Source organism: Crocodylus porosus, unplaced genomic scaffold (genome assembly GCF_001723895.1).
Source record: "Crocodylus porosus isolate Cpor-Errol unplaced genomic scaffold, CroPor_comp1, whole genome shotgun sequence".
Classification (NCBI taxonomy): Eukaryota; Metazoa; Chordata; order Crocodylia; family Crocodylidae; genus Crocodylus; species Crocodylus porosus.
This window is the reverse complement of record NW_017728913.1, coordinates 9,735,749-9,753,004: the sequence shown is the minus strand read 5'-3', so window position 1 is coordinate 9,753,004 and position 17,256 is coordinate 9,735,749. Positions and strand designations below refer to the sequence as shown.

Sequence of the window (17,256 nt, the reverse complement as noted above, 5' to 3'; positions counted from 1 at the left end):
GTTCTCCTATTTTTCCCTCTTCATTTCCCTCTTCCGTGTGTGTGTGTGTGTGTGTGTGTGTGTGTGTGTGTGTACACACATAAATTCACAGAGTACAGGTGTGTTTGCATATTAGGTGCATCTGTACCAGTATTTTTACATAACTATGTGTGTATAAAAAGAAAGTTGTGCAGAACAAATAGATTACATACAGAATGCAGTAATTTAAACATTATTTTTTTAAATATTGGGGTGTGATAAAGCTTTGTTATGAAAGTGAGATATTATGTATTTTAATATTTCACTTAATTCTTTTTGAGATTTCATTTTGAATTTTGACACAGGAGCTCATGGTGATTGTGATTGGCTGAGAGCAGAGTGTGTTCAGAGATTTCTTACATAAAACTTTTGGGCCCATTGCAGTCCTTCCCATGATGCAACCCAGCTCATGGAAAAGAACGGGTTCTGAAGCCCTGAAACTACTATGGCCTTGTGCATTGTGGCATCCTGGTGGCATTTTACTTTTGTGTGTCTAAAACATTTTATTTATTTGGCTTTTCAATAAAAAGTAAAATAAAATCTTTAGGCAGTAGATGCTTACTGTGAAAAGCTTGGCTTAGACAGGGAAAGGAGAAACTTCTTTGAGCAACTCTAAGCGAGAGGCAGTTTCTGTAACTTCTAGCATGTCAGGGCTTGTATTCCTTATCTTTTTTTAGCTCTATCACAGGTTTTTCTATACTTTAAACTTTCAAGAGTCAGGACTGTTTTTTTCCTAGTGTCAGTTGTCAGCTGCAGAGGGGCAAAGTGAAGGATTATGTGGGAATATGTGGTATAAGAGATGCTGCTACCTCTTCTTCCCACCCCCACCACCTGCTTTTTGAGGTTTCAAATATAGGTGGATTTGATATTGCAGAAGGTTATATATTACTGTTGGTCAATCTTAGCTGTGTACCAGAGCTTTCAGCAATGAGTAGCATCAGTTTTTGGGGTCAATACTTGCTATGGAAGTACTTTCCTTATAAATTACTAGTTAAAAAAAAAATATAACATTTTTCTAAAATTCCTTCTAAATCAAAACTTACTTTGTATGTTCTTGGTCCAAAAAGGGGGAAGATTATAAGATCTAAAATGAATGGAATGTTATCAGACACTTATGTACACTACTGTAAGAATTCCCGTGCAGACCTTGAGAAGACAGATGCTTCATAATTCCTTGGAGACCCTTTAGTGGAAGCAGCTTTGCAGTTAGTTGTAGTTTTCACAGGCATTTAGAGGGTGCAAGACCTGCTTATTTGTTTCCTGTGAATTCTGACTGACTTTAGACGGTTTAACAGTTTAATTCAAAAGAAATAAATTTAAAAAGAGAGAGAATACAGGAGATATTTTGTTCTGAAGCTAATTGCATTGGCAATGTAGGCAAAATAAAACAACTATAAAAAGAGACTATTTTCAGTGCATCATAATAACTATGTTGTTCAAAGTCCTAACAGATCCAGAATGTGTCACCAACTGTAACTCATGTATTGTTTTGAATTATATTGGATCCTATCCAATTTTGTTGTAAAACAAATTGTTTTTGTTAGTAGCAACTAGATAGAGTGCTACTGTAAATCTTTTGGGGTAAGAAAACTGCTGTTTCCAGGTTTTACAATAATATTTGATGCAGCCCATGTGAACACATCTGCATTTCTAAAATGTTTTTAGACCTCAAGGCACTTGGGGAGCTTTCTTAGTTTACTATTTTATTGAAAAACTTGACAATAAAACAACTTAAATCCCACAAGGAAATGTACATAAAACTTAACTGTGGGGGTCTCAGATGCTGGGGACACATTGAAATACTAATAGTATACCCATATCCCTAAAACCCTGTAAATTTTATATTGGTCTTCCACCACCTTCCTGTTTTTGAGCTTGCAATACAGAAGAGCAGTAATGCAACCAAGGTGTTGCATTTCAGTGGTGGAGGGGAGGTATTGCTTTTCTTATACGCTGTAATACAAAGCTTAATAGGAATGCATGTATAATTTAGCAAACAGTGTATAGATTGATATAAATTTTTTTTTCCTAATATGCAGTACATGTTCCTAATACACTCATGTATGTAATAGGGAAATTCATGGTTTGAGCTCACTGTTGTGGCTTGGGGCTCAGGTGGCTGTTGCTTCTATTTTTTAGTATATAGTTAACATTAGCAGTCACCCTTATAATGATGTGACACAGGCTGTCCACAAGTATGGGGGCTGCCTGCTCCTGGCATTAGCGAGGTTGATTTAATCAGTAACACAGTCTAGCTTCAGTGACATCCATTGGACTGAAAGAGAAAGCCAACTGTGATTTCCCCCCCACCCTTTTTTCTTTAACTAAAATTGTTTAAAAGTATAGAAAAACCTCTTCCATTCCTGTTACCACACCTGAATTTGGATCAAGTTTCTAAGTAACTTTTATTTAGAAAATGAATACTTTAAAGCTATTAAGGGAATACTTTCAGTGTAGTAATACTACTGTCAACAAAAGATGTGATTAAATAAATTGAATGTTGAAGACTTTTGGCTTACAGTTAACACCAGGTAATTAAAAGTAAGCGCTGCTGTGGGAGTGCATTATATATCAGCTGTACTCTTTACCTCATTAGCTAGGTTTTTGCATGTTTATGGAGCTAACTTGCAATTAAAAATTCCTTTAACGTATGCTTATCCGTTTGCTTAGCAAGGTCTTTTAGGTATTTGGAATAAAGTACTACAATTTAATTGAAAGTGGTATAGCATAAATAGATGTCTGAGTAATGTACCAGATAAATCTCAATGCTGAACTTTGACGTTTTACATCTATTCCTCTTGTGTCATGATTATTGTTGAATATAATGCCTGAAATTTAGCTTATGTAAGAAATAAGGGTTGTATCTTCAACTCTGATTTAATAAGTAAACTTAATTTGTTCAGACACATTCACATTTTAATGCTGCATAAGTTCTAGTTGAAGTTTAGTGCAGACATTAATGTTGGTATTATACATCAGCATTTTTGGATGGCTTTTAATTACAATAAAAGACTATGCCAATCAAAGATCTTCTATACTAAAGTAGAACTGAAGTAATATACCACACTGTTTTCATTTAGAAAACCTTGGTATCTAGGGACATTTTGCATCCTTCTGTCATGACCTGTGTTAAGGGATAGTGTTATACTTAAATCCCAATATGAGTAATTACAAAATAAAAATCCACTTTTATAGGAACCAGCTTGGATCCCAAAATAACTCCTTCCCTCAGTATGCATCTGACCCCATAGTTTTAGCTGGCTACAGTTTTGGAATTGAATAGTAGAGCTATACTTTTAAAAACAAAAAGAGAGAGAGAGTGAATGGGAAGGAAGGACACAGAGAAAGCTTTTGTGCATATTTTGAGACAGAAAACGTAGGGCAAAGCAGACATGTCATTTCTCATGTTTGTAAATAATAGGATGAATCTTAAAATGGTACTTGTTCACTGACTTTGTGAATTTCGTCTGTAGGAGTGTTGTTGTACCTCCAAAGAAGTCAACTGGTTCCTCTTCTGCAGCTACTACAAATCTACCCACACATGCAGTGAGTGTGGTTTCTTCGCTAGACTCGGCGCAGGCCCCAGACCTGACAAGGGAATCTCCTGGTGAGTCAGAGTAAATAAGGATGGTCTAACAAAAAGTGAAAAGATGATGGAAATGAAATTGTCTATAAGTAGAATCTATATGAATGAGGGACTACTCTGACAATGCAAGTTATTTTTCCATTATGAGAATAGGAAAGTGAAGAACTTGTTCTCTTTTAAATTCTACCACACTTACAAAAATATCGCTTTTTTTCCTGTTGTTAAAATGTGTCTTAATTACTATTGGAATGATGCTATATCTAGAAACTCTTGCTGCCTCAGTATTTCTGGTATAACAAGTGTTATGTTACCAGATCAGAGTATTATGCCTCTGAGGCCAAGATCCTGCAAGCTGCTTTGCACATGCCATGTGTCCTGTACCTACATCACAGTGGCTTCCAAAGCTGCTTGTTATCCTGTCTCTAACAAAAGCCAGTAACAATACTTCAGAAGAAGACAAAATGCCTCTGTTGAATCTAGCTCATTTTGCAATGGTTTCATGTGGGTAGAAAAAAAGAAAATTGCTTTCTGAGACTTTACCAGTGATCAACTTGCACCTTAAAACATAAAGCTTGATTACTGTAATCATTCTTTACTTGCATGTTGTGGTTGCACAAGCTTACAAAGCTAACTTCTTTTTAAAGTAAGAATCCTCTTACAGTATTTCTCATTGACCACTGGTAACATTAAAGTCTACAAGCTGTATACAGTGTGTATATATACATTTTTTTCTTTATTCCGCATTTTCTTCCTTTAACTTGATTGTATTCTCTTGTTTTCCCATAAGACAAAACAAATACAAATGTCTGATTGTTTTAAACAGTACTTTCCATAATTCTAAAATGATTGTTTTCTGAAAAAAGGGAGATTGTTAAAAAGCAGAAGTTAGTCATAATTAGCATAAGAATTGCAATCCTAATATATTGTAATAGCTTCCTACTTCAGAGTATTTTTTTTTATTTTTAAAAGGTTTTTCCCAGTTGAGTAAAAAAAAATCTTGACATTTGTAAATTGTAGTTCAATTAAAGATCTTTCCACTAATAATGGGTCCAAAAAGGTGTAGAAGGACTTCAAATATCTTAACCTGGTGTCAACTTTGCACAGCTGATGTCCTGAGGGTATGCATATTTTTGCATTTGGAGCTGATCCAAAAAGGGAGTATTTCAAAAGGGCAGCAGTCATTATGTTCCAGGTTTGTCCACACATAACGAATAGAATGATTTGAATATAATGAATAGAATGATTTGAATGTAGCAAAACTGCTCCAACTCTGAAACCAGATGAAGCCATGTTTAAAGTTGGAGTGGTTTTGCTTAGCTTGAATCATTCCTGTCTTGTCCACATGTAACAATAAGAACATAACAGCTGCTGCCTTTTGAAACAGCTCCAAATGTATGGATGTCCATACACTGGATAATTACCGTTGTTAGTCTTCAGTGAGGATAGACAGTAGGGTGGGTCACCGATAAAGAAATGATCTCTGAGGTACTCTAGCCTTTCTATATGGAAGATAAATAGATGTTTAACCTATATAGTCAGAAGGCAGGGTAAATTTGAACTTTATAGACTAACTAAATCCATAGATGCATACAGAAGTAAGCAAGAATTACTTCATCAGGTCCTACAATGGGACTGAAGGAAGCTGAGATTCTAAATAGAAAGCTGTAACTAGAATCCAAAGGGTAGGAAAGAAGGAGGAAGAAGAAAGGGGTACTGCTGGGAGAGGTAAGATGGACAGGAGAGAGAAGAACAAAGCGGTTAACTCATTGAGGGGACTTGGGGGGTTATAAAAGGTAATCTGGGTAAAGGGATAAAAATCCATAATTTTTGTTTTAAGACGGGGTTAGGAACATATGGCTTGCAGAGCCACTGGTTACAGCCCATGGGGCTTCAGAGCTTTACCTGTACTTGCTCTGGGCTGTGCTGTGCCAGGCCTGGGGAGCTGGAAACTGTGCCTACGCCACTGCTACTGTTCATCACCTTCACCTTCCCCAAGATGTAGAGTGTGGACACAACTTCTACTTGGTGGGGACCTGCACTAGAGGCAGGTTGTAGGGGGAAAAATGGCAGCAGCACAGAAGCAGCTTCCAGCTCCCTAGCCCTGGCACAGCGCCCTTTTGGGTGGAAGCTGTACTTGCGCTGTATCTGGGGAGCTGGATCTGGGTAGGCTGGGAAAAACAGTGACAGTGTGGGTGCAGATCTTAGCCTGAGGGTGGCTGTCCCAGGGCCAGGGAGCTGGAGGCTGCTTCCACATTACCATCTCTACTCCCTGCATCTGGGCCCCAGGGCAGCTTGCTGCCAGCTAAAAGCTGTGCTCTCACCACATCTGGGCAGTGGGGGTGATGAAAGAAGCAGCAGTGGTGCGAGCACAGCTCCCAGCTGTGTGGTGCTGGCAGGGGCACAGGGAAAGCCTTTTGCCGCTGACGCACTGTGGAAGCCACCTGACCCGTGTCGAACTGGAGCTGGTTTGTTCTGGCTTACAGCTTGAAAAAGGTTGCTAGCTCCTGGCTTAGACGATACTTAACATGGTCCAGTCAGTGGATGATTTCTTGTTCTGTAGTTTCCCATTCAAGTGCATTTTTTTAAAGTTTTGCTCACAAAGAGCAACTTGCTAAAGGTTTTTTGGTCAATCATTGTACAGTGCTAAGGCTGTGTGTGTGCTCATGGTTGTCATTGCCCAGCAGAATCACCAAATTGCACGCTAAGGCTTTGTCCTGAACCAAATCCCTGTATCAAGGAAGCTTCCATCTTTAAGTGCTTGCTAGGCAATTCTTTGTACTGGGGAGCTAATTGCTTCTCTGCCTTGCTAATCTTGTATCGGAATTAAAAAAGCCCAGAAAACCCCTTCCTCAGTTCTCTAGTGTGTGTATTTGTCAACTCTGTCGTCTTTAACTCCTTGCAAGGTTACATGAGGGAGTTGTGCAGATCTGGTTGCAACCGTGATATAGGAAAGGAAAAAGCTTTTTGAAATTCAATACCTTCTTACTGTTTGATACAGAGAGGAAATTCGGGTCTATCACTAAAATTGCAGGAGATAGCAGTTTGCTAGTTTAGGCAATGTCTAGACTAGGAAAATTGGTTGTGTTTTAAATACATGTCATAGTTCTAGAGGGAGGATAAAGTTAACCATGAGCCACTAAAATGTTTTTAACAGAGTTAGATCCTTGGTTACATTGAATTTGTTTGTTAAAATGCTAGCTATTATATGTTTTCCTAAGTTAAATAGATCCTAGGTTATTGTATATTGGCAAATATTTAAGTACTTTTACTTGGGAGCAAACCAGGAATTCAGCTAGCAGGCTTGGGATTTTTTTTTGGTAAGATTGATCTGGGAATATATGAAATGCTGCTTTACTCTAACATGTATAAGTAATCCAGACAAAAACAATAATGGTGTAATTTTGCAGCAGTGTAACTTCCAGAATGTCTGGAAGTGTTGGCAAAAATTAGACTTCTAATCTAAAATGATACGCGTAAAAAGAAACTAAGCAGGATTAAAAATACCAGACATGTTTGGACTGGCAGTCTAATTAATTAGAAGGAAAAACTTAAGTGATGCATGAAATCATGCCTAAAGCTGATTAAAACATGAGTCTATATATTTTGGAAATCAGTTTAAAAAAATAGTGATTAAATGGAAATATAAGTTAGCAATGATATAAAATATGTTAAACTAAAGTAATTTGTGTTAGTGTTGATTATGTAAATCACATACTGTTAAGTTTTAAATACTCCTCTGTGTGGACTTTATCCTTGTGGTATGTGGGAAAAGAAAGACAGCAATAAATGAATAATAGCCATTTCTATTACTATAAAAATAAGCAACCTAATGTATGCCGTCACAATTTTTATCACTTTGTAATTTCTGGCTCTGTTTATGAAAGTCATTAGCTATAGAAAAAATGGGTTCAGCCTAATATTAGTTGCAGGCACATTTACCTGGTCATTCTGGAAAAAAAAAACCCTCACAAAACAAAAGCTTCAGATTACTTAACTGCCCAGCAAACACAATTTGCATTCTTCCACATCAAGACTTTATAAAACATTTAAAAATAACCTCTAACTAATAGCTGTTCTTCCATAATTAAAAAAAACCCCAGTTTTTCTCAAAAGGGTTGCTTGCTTGACCCATCTTAAAAAATAGATGCTGCAAATAGCATTTTCCCTTCCAGGACAGACAGGGCCTTTGTCTAGGCTAGAAGCACTATGCTGCAGGGTAGTTACTATTCATTGCCTCAGAATACTCCCAGTCTCCAAATTTTGTTAGTCTGAAACTGCTGCATGGAATAGCTGTGGGTTGTTCTTGTGTGCACACCTGAGGAGATCAACAGATGAATCTGCAGTGGAGTTGGTGTTGGAAAACGCCGTAAGTTATTCCCCTGTGATAAAGAACCCAAGGCTGTGATCCTTCAGAGATTTACACACCTATTAAACTTTACACACTGCACTCTCTTCGACTTCAGTAGAACTACCAACACTGTGTAAAATGAGGTGCAGGACTTGGTTACTAATTTTCAACTTAAAATCTCATTAATTAATTATGAATGGAAGAGCTCTAATCAAAGATGTAAGCAGGGTGTGCCAGCCCCTAATAAATTGCAAATTTTGTGAAACAAACCAAAATGACTGAGAACTGTCATAGAGGGGGAGAGTGCCTAGAGTAGTGCAATATAATCTTTGCTTGCTTGGATATGGTGTGGAGGAACTGTATAAGAAATTATAAAGATGTACCTTAAGTGTAGGATCTGGGAAACTAGTCCATTTTACTATGAAATGCCGGACTATTGAAAGGTGGTGAAGTTGGTATGTGTTCTGATTATAATATTTTGTTTGAAGCACTTAGTCTTCCTACAAGTGATTTTTAACTGTTGTACACTGATGCCCATTTGTTTGATCCATTCTCTTTATGGAATCTTTCATTTCCTAGCCTGTTTTCTGTGGGTGCTCCTGGTCCCACTGTGTTTTTCCAGAACTTTGCCTACCTTTTATCGGTTGTTCTCCTGTAAGACATGCAGAGTTGAAGTTTGTTTTTGTCTTACTACATGCTATGCATTTCCATATCCTTATTCAAATGTGATTTTAAAAGGTGAGGTACCATGCTGGAATAGTTTATAGTAATGCTATCACATGTCACTCAAGTGGAGTTCCAGTTCCACTCTTAGTCTTGCTGTCATTTGCCATTGCTAACCAAAATGTCACTCAGGAGATATACTGTGCATGAAGAACTTCAGCCACCTACTACAGACTGCTCCTGGCTCTTTCCTGCACTCTCACCTGTACTTTGCATTTCAGTGCAGCAATAATTGGGGAATGGTTGTCAGCACTATGACTTCTTTGTTTGAGAGGTATCTTCAGTTTGTGAAGAGCCAGTGCATAGGGAAAGAGGATTATAAAAGATCAAAAGCAGAAGTGGTATTTAAGATAGAGAAATTAAATGGAGGAAAGAAAATCCTGCAGGGAAATGTATGAAAAGGATGGTTAACACAGACAGCTGGGATTCAGGACTTTTGGGTTCTTGGCAATGACAATTTAAGTTCTTGTGCTTCTGTTTGTGTCTCTAAAGTGGGAATAAGTCTGACTGCTTTGCAGGTAAGCAAAAACTACTTGAAGTCTTGGGATAGGAAGTGCAGACATAAATTTACTGTACATTAAGAAGATGCAAGCAATAAAGAGCTTGTTCACTTCTACACTGAGTGTTAAGTCAGTCTAGAAACTGCTTGGAACATGGCAGCAGTGGATGAGGAGTAATGAACAAGAGTCACTGTCACTTTATCTTATCTAGTACTGATAGATGTTTTATAGATATGCACAAAATAGTGTTAAACATTATTTCAATACCAAAAACTATTTTTAAAGCAAGCTTACTTGAGTAAGCAAGCTATTGTTTTATGAAATCTGTTTTGGTTTAGCAGGCAGATGTGTTTATGTAACAGATCCTTTATATTAGCTTGTAAAACCTTTCATTCAAGTCTGTCTGTATGCACAGGAAACTTATTTTTTGAACTGGTTCATTAGTTTACCAGATATTCCCTTTAAAAGGGTGGGTTTTATATTTTTGTTTTGTATCTAGTGCAAAATTAAAGAGAGATAGTTGGTTTCTCCCCATTTTCAGCCTCTTATTCCAATTTTACTAAATATTGTATAACACATAGTGTGTGTGTATATATTGCCTTTGTGTGAATACATACAAAAATACAAATCTGGTTTGTTGGAAAAGGAGTTTCTTTAATAACATTTTATTGCTAGAAACATTTGTTTAGACCCTTGGGGACCTTGAATAAACAATAAGCTTTCACTAGAAAGGTGCTAGACAGATGATCTATTTGCATTTTCTTTTATGTTCTTGTGAATGTCTGTAAAACTGTCAGTTTGAAGGAGCCAGTTTATCAGTGAAAGGATAAGAAAGAGATAAGTCAGTTTGGTTCCACATGTTTGAAGTAGCTACTGCAGTTACACATGTGTGCTGTGGATGAAAATATACTTTTTTTTTTGCCAAAAGAAAGAAATGAAAATGGGATTTACTAATTATATTTATTATTTTCTGGAAAAGATCTTGCAGAAAAAAATGATTTGTTGGAAATCAACCACACATTTATTTATACATAACAGAACTAGAATTCTCTGCTCTGGTAAAAAGCAAGGTAGTCCATTTGCTGAAACATTTGAATGTGGAATGTGGCCTCAAAAAGACTGAAAACAGTGAGGCCATATGTATCCTTTAAATAGCGACAGTTTCTATGGGGGCCCATCTTATAATATTCACATACACAAACTGCACAGTTTTCCCTTTCTGTGTTGGCATTTGAACTTGGTGATTGATTCCTTTATTTTAAACTTCATGCAGTATAGTACAACATAGTCTAGTATAGTCTTATGGTTAACATTTAGTCTTTGTTTTGCATAACTAGTTTTTAGGTTCTAAGAGGAAAAGCAGTGATTATCATCAGTAATAATTTTCTTTACATTACCAATGCTTTTGCTAATGATAGCCCTTGGTTAGCTTCTTGATGACGTATTCTACACTTACCTGGAAGATTATTAATAGATTTCTCTCATTCTTTTAGAGGTGTTTTTTTTTGGTAAAAAATACTAGAATATCTCCAATCTTTCCTGGATGTTTGAAGGTACTTAAAACTTAACAGAATGCTGTTGTAATGCTGTAACGCTTCATTCGGTTATACCTTTCATAATCAGGTTTTGACAACTTTCTAACAGATAACGATCAATTTATTATAAATTTTATGCACACACAAGGGAATGCTTTGTAAAGTGAGTTGTATATGTGAAGAACACTGTGTAAATTGAACCTTACATTTTTAGTTTTTTATGTTTTTTTTTCACTTCCTAGATTGGCAAGGCCAATTGTCACCTTAGACTAATTTAGTGTTGCTTAAGATTTTGGCTTCACAGGGCAGATGAGTGGTGTGGGCTTCTCTGTAGACTGGATCAACCCCTGCGGGCCTGAACTGGACCTCACAGGGCCTCAGCTGGCATCCATGGACTTGGATCAGTCTGGAGGCTCAGAGGAGAGGGTAGGGGTACTAGATAGAAAGGAACAGAGATATTTGCCTACAAAAGCAGGTGAATGGCATATACGATGATAGAGGAATAGGTGAATTAAGCCCTGGATATTTTAGTCCAGTGTTGATTTGGCCTGTATTGATGAGGGCGTCTGGGTCTGTTGCATAGCTTGGTGGATTGACAAGCATAGGTGTTAGATAAATAGTCTCTTGCTGGAGTGATCCTTTTAGAGGATACTTGTAAGTCAGGACAGGCTTCTCCCCCAGTGTGGCCTTGAGTTAGTCATCATTTTACAGGAGGGGTTGGAAGCTATTAATGATGTTTCTAAGTTGTTCGAACGGGAGGGTTTAGGTGACAATAAGTGGGCTTTTATTGTCCTTGTCATGTGGTTGGTACCGTAACAGGTCAAAGAGGGGTCTGGCTTTGCTGATTTCAGTAGCTATGGTTTTCAGATTGTATTGTAAGTATAAGAATCTCAACTTCACAGCTTTTGGGTGTACATTCTGGTCAATGGATTGGAGCAGGTACAGCTGGCTGTAGATGATGGATCTAGTGGTGTGCTTTAGCATGAAAGCTGGTGGTTTGAAGGTAGCTGTAGTTGGACAGTTTGTTTCTGGTGCAATGTGGTGATGATGTGACTACTGAACTTTCACAGTGGTATTTATGAAGAGAATATATTGGGTAGAGTATTCCAGAGTCAGTTTGATGGAAAGGTAGAAGTTAGTCCTGGTAGAATTTCTCAAGAGATTCCTTGTACATGTGATGAATGTGATGAATGTTATCAATGTCTCATACCAGGGGGAAAAGAGGGAAGCTACAGAGGAAGTTGACTTTCATGTCTGTCATAAAAATGTTTTGGCATATTTCGGGCCAGGTGCATGCCCATGGCAGTGCCATTCTTTTATAGGTATAGGGAGCCTCCACATCTGAAATAGTTTTGTGTGAGAACCAAGTGGGAAAGTGCAATGGAACTTTACTTTTTTAGGACATTTGTGGTGTCCTCCAAATAGCTGACATCTCTAGTGACATATGGAATAGGATAGAGTCAATGTAGCCAGAAACTCCCCTCTGTGATGGTGCCAGTGCAAGAGAGAATAGGGCATTGTTGGTTGTCAGGTTTGTGGATCTTAAAGAATAAGTAAAAGGGGCTTGACCTTGGGTTCCCAGGAGTTGGAAGTATCAGTCCTTTCCCGTGCATCTGGAGGTAGCTTCTTTTAAGAGCTTATATACAGTAGTTCCATCCGGTATTGTTCTTTGAAATCAGGAATTTCTAAATCTCCATGTTAGTGTTCCTCTTCTCAGCCCTGCCAAAGTTGAAGTCTTAACATGTTTGCATTATAAATATTTTAAAAGAAAACTGCTTAGACCAGTTTAATCCCTGTTATGCAATTTGAGAAATTTATCAGGAGTCAATCAGTGAAGTAAATGACAGGGTATATTATAGTACTTTCCAGAGTATTTGAGTCAACTGATGGAATTCAGTGTCAAGAAAGATTCACACTGTTAGTGCATCTTGCATCTCTTCCATGAGTACAACAGGTGGTTAGTTATGCTCCTCTGAAGTTAGGTGGAGTGTGGAGCAGGATGCAACCTCAGAGTCTAATTTGTTAACTGTTTTTGTTGTGCATCTCTTGTATTTTACTAGCCTCAGGCTAGCCTACAATATTTACCATGTCATTTGATCTTTTTTTGTACTAAGTGTACATTTTTTGTTTTAAACATGGGAAAGTAATAAAAGCATTCAGAGGAGTTCAGTTTTAAAAAGGAAGAAAGGATAATCATGTATATGAACTGACAGCTACTCACAAAAAAGAGATGCAAAAAGCAACCCAGTTAAAAACATGCTTTCAACTAAATCCAGCTAACTCCAGGTACAATATTATATTTTCTTTACAAGAATACCACACCTTCAAAATGAAAAATGGTAATGTCTAGAAATTAGAGGTTAAGTGATCGAACTTGTTCCTTGTTGCCATATAATCAATCACTCACTTTCACACTACCCAATTTATATCACCCACCCAACTCTCTCTGTTCTTCAGAATTTTCAAAATAATGCACACAAATCAAATAATGGACTCCACAGTAAAGTACTAGAGAAAAGCAAAGGTTGCAGGTACTAATTTTACCCACCACAGTTTTGGTCCCTTGTTTGAAACTGGTCCTAAATTGAAACAAATGTTATGCTTTTTAACCCTGTTATAGGTATTGGCTCTGACTACATTTGAGAACAGTACCTTAATGTTTGTACGCAGGCTACCACTTAGGTTATCTGTTTCTGTTGTTAAGAGGGGCATGTCTGATATTTAAAAAAAAAAAAATTATAATAGGGCTGCAAGTACTATTATTAAGGTTGTCTGAATGCTTATTTTTTTGGATCAATTTCCAGTTGCTTATCCCTTGTCAAATTTCAAACTTTTGGGCTGAAACTTTCCACATCAGCTGTCTGCTGCAGACTATGTGTAGAGTTTTTATTTTGTTTTAATTTCAGTGAAAATTGCTCAGGTATTTATAAGAACTAAGCTATGGAAAAATATTTTTGTTCTTGCTCACATTGAAAAATTTTGCATAGTTTTCTTGGGAAGCTCTAATTCTTATGTGTTTTGGGACAGGATTTAAATTTTGATAGAAGACTGGTCTTTTGTCAGACAGTGTGCCTGTTGTCATCCCCATGAAAAATGTGCCCAAATTTGGCCAAGTTGCAGGCCTTTGAAAAGCTCCTGTGTGCTCGCTGATTAGTTGTGTGTCACTATGATGCAACAAGATTTTTTTAATTAAAAAAAAATTACGAACACACACAGCACTCCACATTAAAAGAGCTTTAGTAGTAGTATAATGTTGATATCTCTAAAGTGAGGTGGTACTAAATTTAGAGGGATCTCTGCAACCTTAATTCAGCCACCTTACATTTATACTTTGTAATGCAGCCTTTAATTATATGATCACATAGTATCTTTGTCCTCATTCAGTACATGGAAAGAACTGGGTCATGGTTGTATATTGAACAAGTTACTTGCTACCAATAGGATTTTTGTATCTCGTTATTGCTGAAATTGGAAGGTGTGTAGGGAATAAGTCAGGGAATTGCTGGAGGAGAAAGGGACAGTCTCACTGTTAAGGGCAGTTAGGATAATGTCGCAGAGTAACTGGATCACATTCCTCCCTGCCACAGGATTCTTAAATGATGCTATGTAAACCAAGCTTTTCATAAGTGCTTGCTAATTGAATGTTTCTCATTTTCTGTATCCCTAACTTTTGATCCCAGGGGTCTAATTTACAGAAGAGTTAAGTAATACAATGCAGGTTGCATCTGCAGTGTAGGTTGATGCTTTACTATACTGTATTTTGAACGTATGAAGTGCAAAGTACTTTGAACAGTCAAGTGCTAAAAGTCTCAACAAAAGCATCCAAAATTAGTGGATGCTTAGTCCATCATTCATATTATAAAAGGGCCAAATCAGCTTAGTTCATCATTCATATTATAAAAAGGATAAAAATACCCACTCATCCTATGGAATTTTTTTGAAAATTGTTTTGCAGACATTAATAAATTCCTTAAATACCATTCAAAGGTTTGTCTGACTCTCTCTTCCAGCTCCATAGTTGGTCCAATAAAAGACATCGCCCTAAGAAATCCTTGTCTTGCATAATATCTGGACCATTACAGCTACAACATCACTCTAGCACTACTATCAAATACCATAGTCATAAGCACATAAAAAAGCCCATGAGGAAATTACTAATTTTTTTTCAAGGTAGGGCTTGAGGGGTATGCAGAAAATTAGCCTTGAGACCACACACTGAATTATGAGGAGAAAACAATACTGATACTCATGAAGAGAGAACTGCTCATTTCAAACACTGAATGAGACCGGGTTGTTGTGGAGTTAATGTATTTATACACAATGAGGCAAAGTTAAGGCTGCATGTGCTGTGCAGAATAAGTTGGATTAAATACCAGGACTCAATATGAAGATACACTTAACATGTATATATGTTTAAATTACTTCACAAATATTTGTATATTCTAAGACCAGAAGGACCATTGTATTTCTTTAGTCTGGTTTTCTTTCATAAAACAGGCTGCTGGACTATAGTCAATTAATTCGTGATTAAGCTAGAGAATTTTTAATGAATGTTGGTTGAAATGCACCTAATACTTAAGCAGCTGGGACATTTTATTTGTACAAAGAAAACCAAGGTGCAGAGAGGTGAAATTAATTGCCAAAGGTCACATTTGCAGATAAGCATGTATGGGTTTGAACATGAATCTTTGGCTTCTAGCTATGTGGGCTCAGCCTCTGGCCTGTGTTTCCTGTGTGATTAATCTATTCTTTCTTTTGTAGGAAAGGGATCATCTAATTCAAAATTACCATCAGTCCCTACGGTTTCTTCAGTGCCTGAGGATTCAGTCTCAAATATGAGGTAATTTCTTTAATTAACCTCAGCAAAAGGTGACATTGCTGCTTCTCGGTTTCTTGATGATGTAGTTCATTGGTACGTTCTGCTAAGGTATTCGCTTGGAATTTTCATTGCATGGTTAATCACTGAAAGCAAGACTCAGTACCTGTTGAAACTAAACTCTTTCAGTTGCTTTAAATGATTGCTGGATCAGGTTGTTCAATAGAAGGATCAGGTTGCTGGATCAGGTTCTTCAGTAAAATGTAATTATGCTAAATGGGTTCTAGTTACAGATGGTGTACCATTCAAACAAAATAATTCCTTCTCTTGTAGAATTTTGATTTTTCTTCTCCATCTAACCTCACATGTCTTTTAATTAGTATTACAGAGAGGCTTGAGCATGCTTTGGAAAAGGCTGCCCCACTTCTAAGAGAGATTTTTGTGGATTTTGCTCCATTTCTTTCTCGCACTCTGTTGGGTAGCCACGGGCAAGAGCTGCTGATAGAAGGTACAAGTAAGTTTCAGTTTTCATTTTTTTCTCTACCTGAGGACTTTAAAGGAAACTGTTTTATATAAGCAGATGGAGTTTACATAATCCTATAAACTAAACTATATGCAGTTTTTTCTGTTTGAAAGAAGTCGTATTTCAGTTGGTCCTTAAAGTAATGGGAAATATTTAATCAATTTTCAGATTTAAAAAAAAAAAAAAAATTTCTTCATCATATTGGTATCCGCTATGAAATTAAGGTTAACTTTGATGTCAACTGTTAAAACACTAACTAAAAAGAAACGAAAGACTGAATGTCTTGACTATGACACTTTAATAATACGGCATGTTGGAGTTATAGGTTATATAACTCCAACATATAGTTATATTTATAACTATATATAGTATATTTATAACTATATATAGTGTGTGTGTGTGTGTGTGTGTGTGTATATAGTTATATATAGTTATATAAAAGCATTATGATGAATTTGCTGCTGTTTTTCTGGTGCATTATTGGAAGAAAAAGCAGACTCTGACAAATAGCAGCTATGAGGAGAAAGTTCCAGACAGCTGGGAAATTTGTGAGAGACTTAAAGGGATGAAAAAAATGGTGCCAGCTCATGGTGCTGAGAGGCATTTCATTGTATTTGTGACCGAGTCTCTTTTTAAGAAATAGCGATCATATCTATAAAAGTAGATCATGCATAATTTGCATGTTAAATATGTGCATATAATGCAAATACCTGATCCTGCAGCATCAACTTGGGAGGAAGGAGGACCCGGGAAACTATAGGCCAGTTAGTCTTACCTCAATCCTGGGCAAGCTTTTTGAGAAAATTATTCTGGCGCGTATCCACAAGGGGCTAGCAGGGGAGATTATGCTTTGGGGCAACCAACATGGGTTCATTAGAGGTAGGTCCTGTCAGACCAACCTAGTGGCCTTCTATGACCAGATCGCCAAATCCTTAGATGCAGGAGTAGCAGTGGACATAGTCCTCCTGGACTTTTGGAAGGCCTTCGACACTGTCTCTCACCCTGTTCTCATTAAGAAACTGGGGGACTGTGGTGTCGACACCCACACAGTCAATTGGGTCACCAATTGGCTGGAGGGCCACACCCAGAGAGCGGTAGTGGATGGGTCATTTTCTACCTGGAGGGATGTGGGCAGCGGGGTTGTGCAGGGCTCGGTCCTCAGGCCCGCACTGTTCAACATCATCAGTGACTTGGATGAGGGGGTAAA

General features: G+C 37.3%; 1 protein-coding gene across 9 annotated transcripts in view; it reads left to right on the top strand.

The window, feature by feature from the left end:
• LRBA (LPS responsive beige-like anchor protein) overlaps positions 1-17,256 on the top strand; it is a 580,756-nt gene that overhangs the window by 150,629 nt on the left and 412,871 nt on the right. For 6 of the 9 annotated variants that reach the window (XM_019534459.1, XM_019534455.1, XM_019534460.1 and 3 more), the window contains exons 30-32: positions 3,492-3,625; positions 15,472-15,550; positions 15,907-16,040. In XM_019534459.1, the coding sequence (XP_019390004.1) occupies positions 3,492-3,625; positions 15,472-15,550; positions 15,907-16,040 (347 nt within the window). The remainder of the gene's footprint in view (positions 1-3,491; positions 3,626-15,471; positions 15,551-15,906; positions 16,041-17,256) is intronic. The other 3 variants (XM_019534457.1, XM_019534464.1, XM_019534461.1) reach the window with 1 other exon arrangement.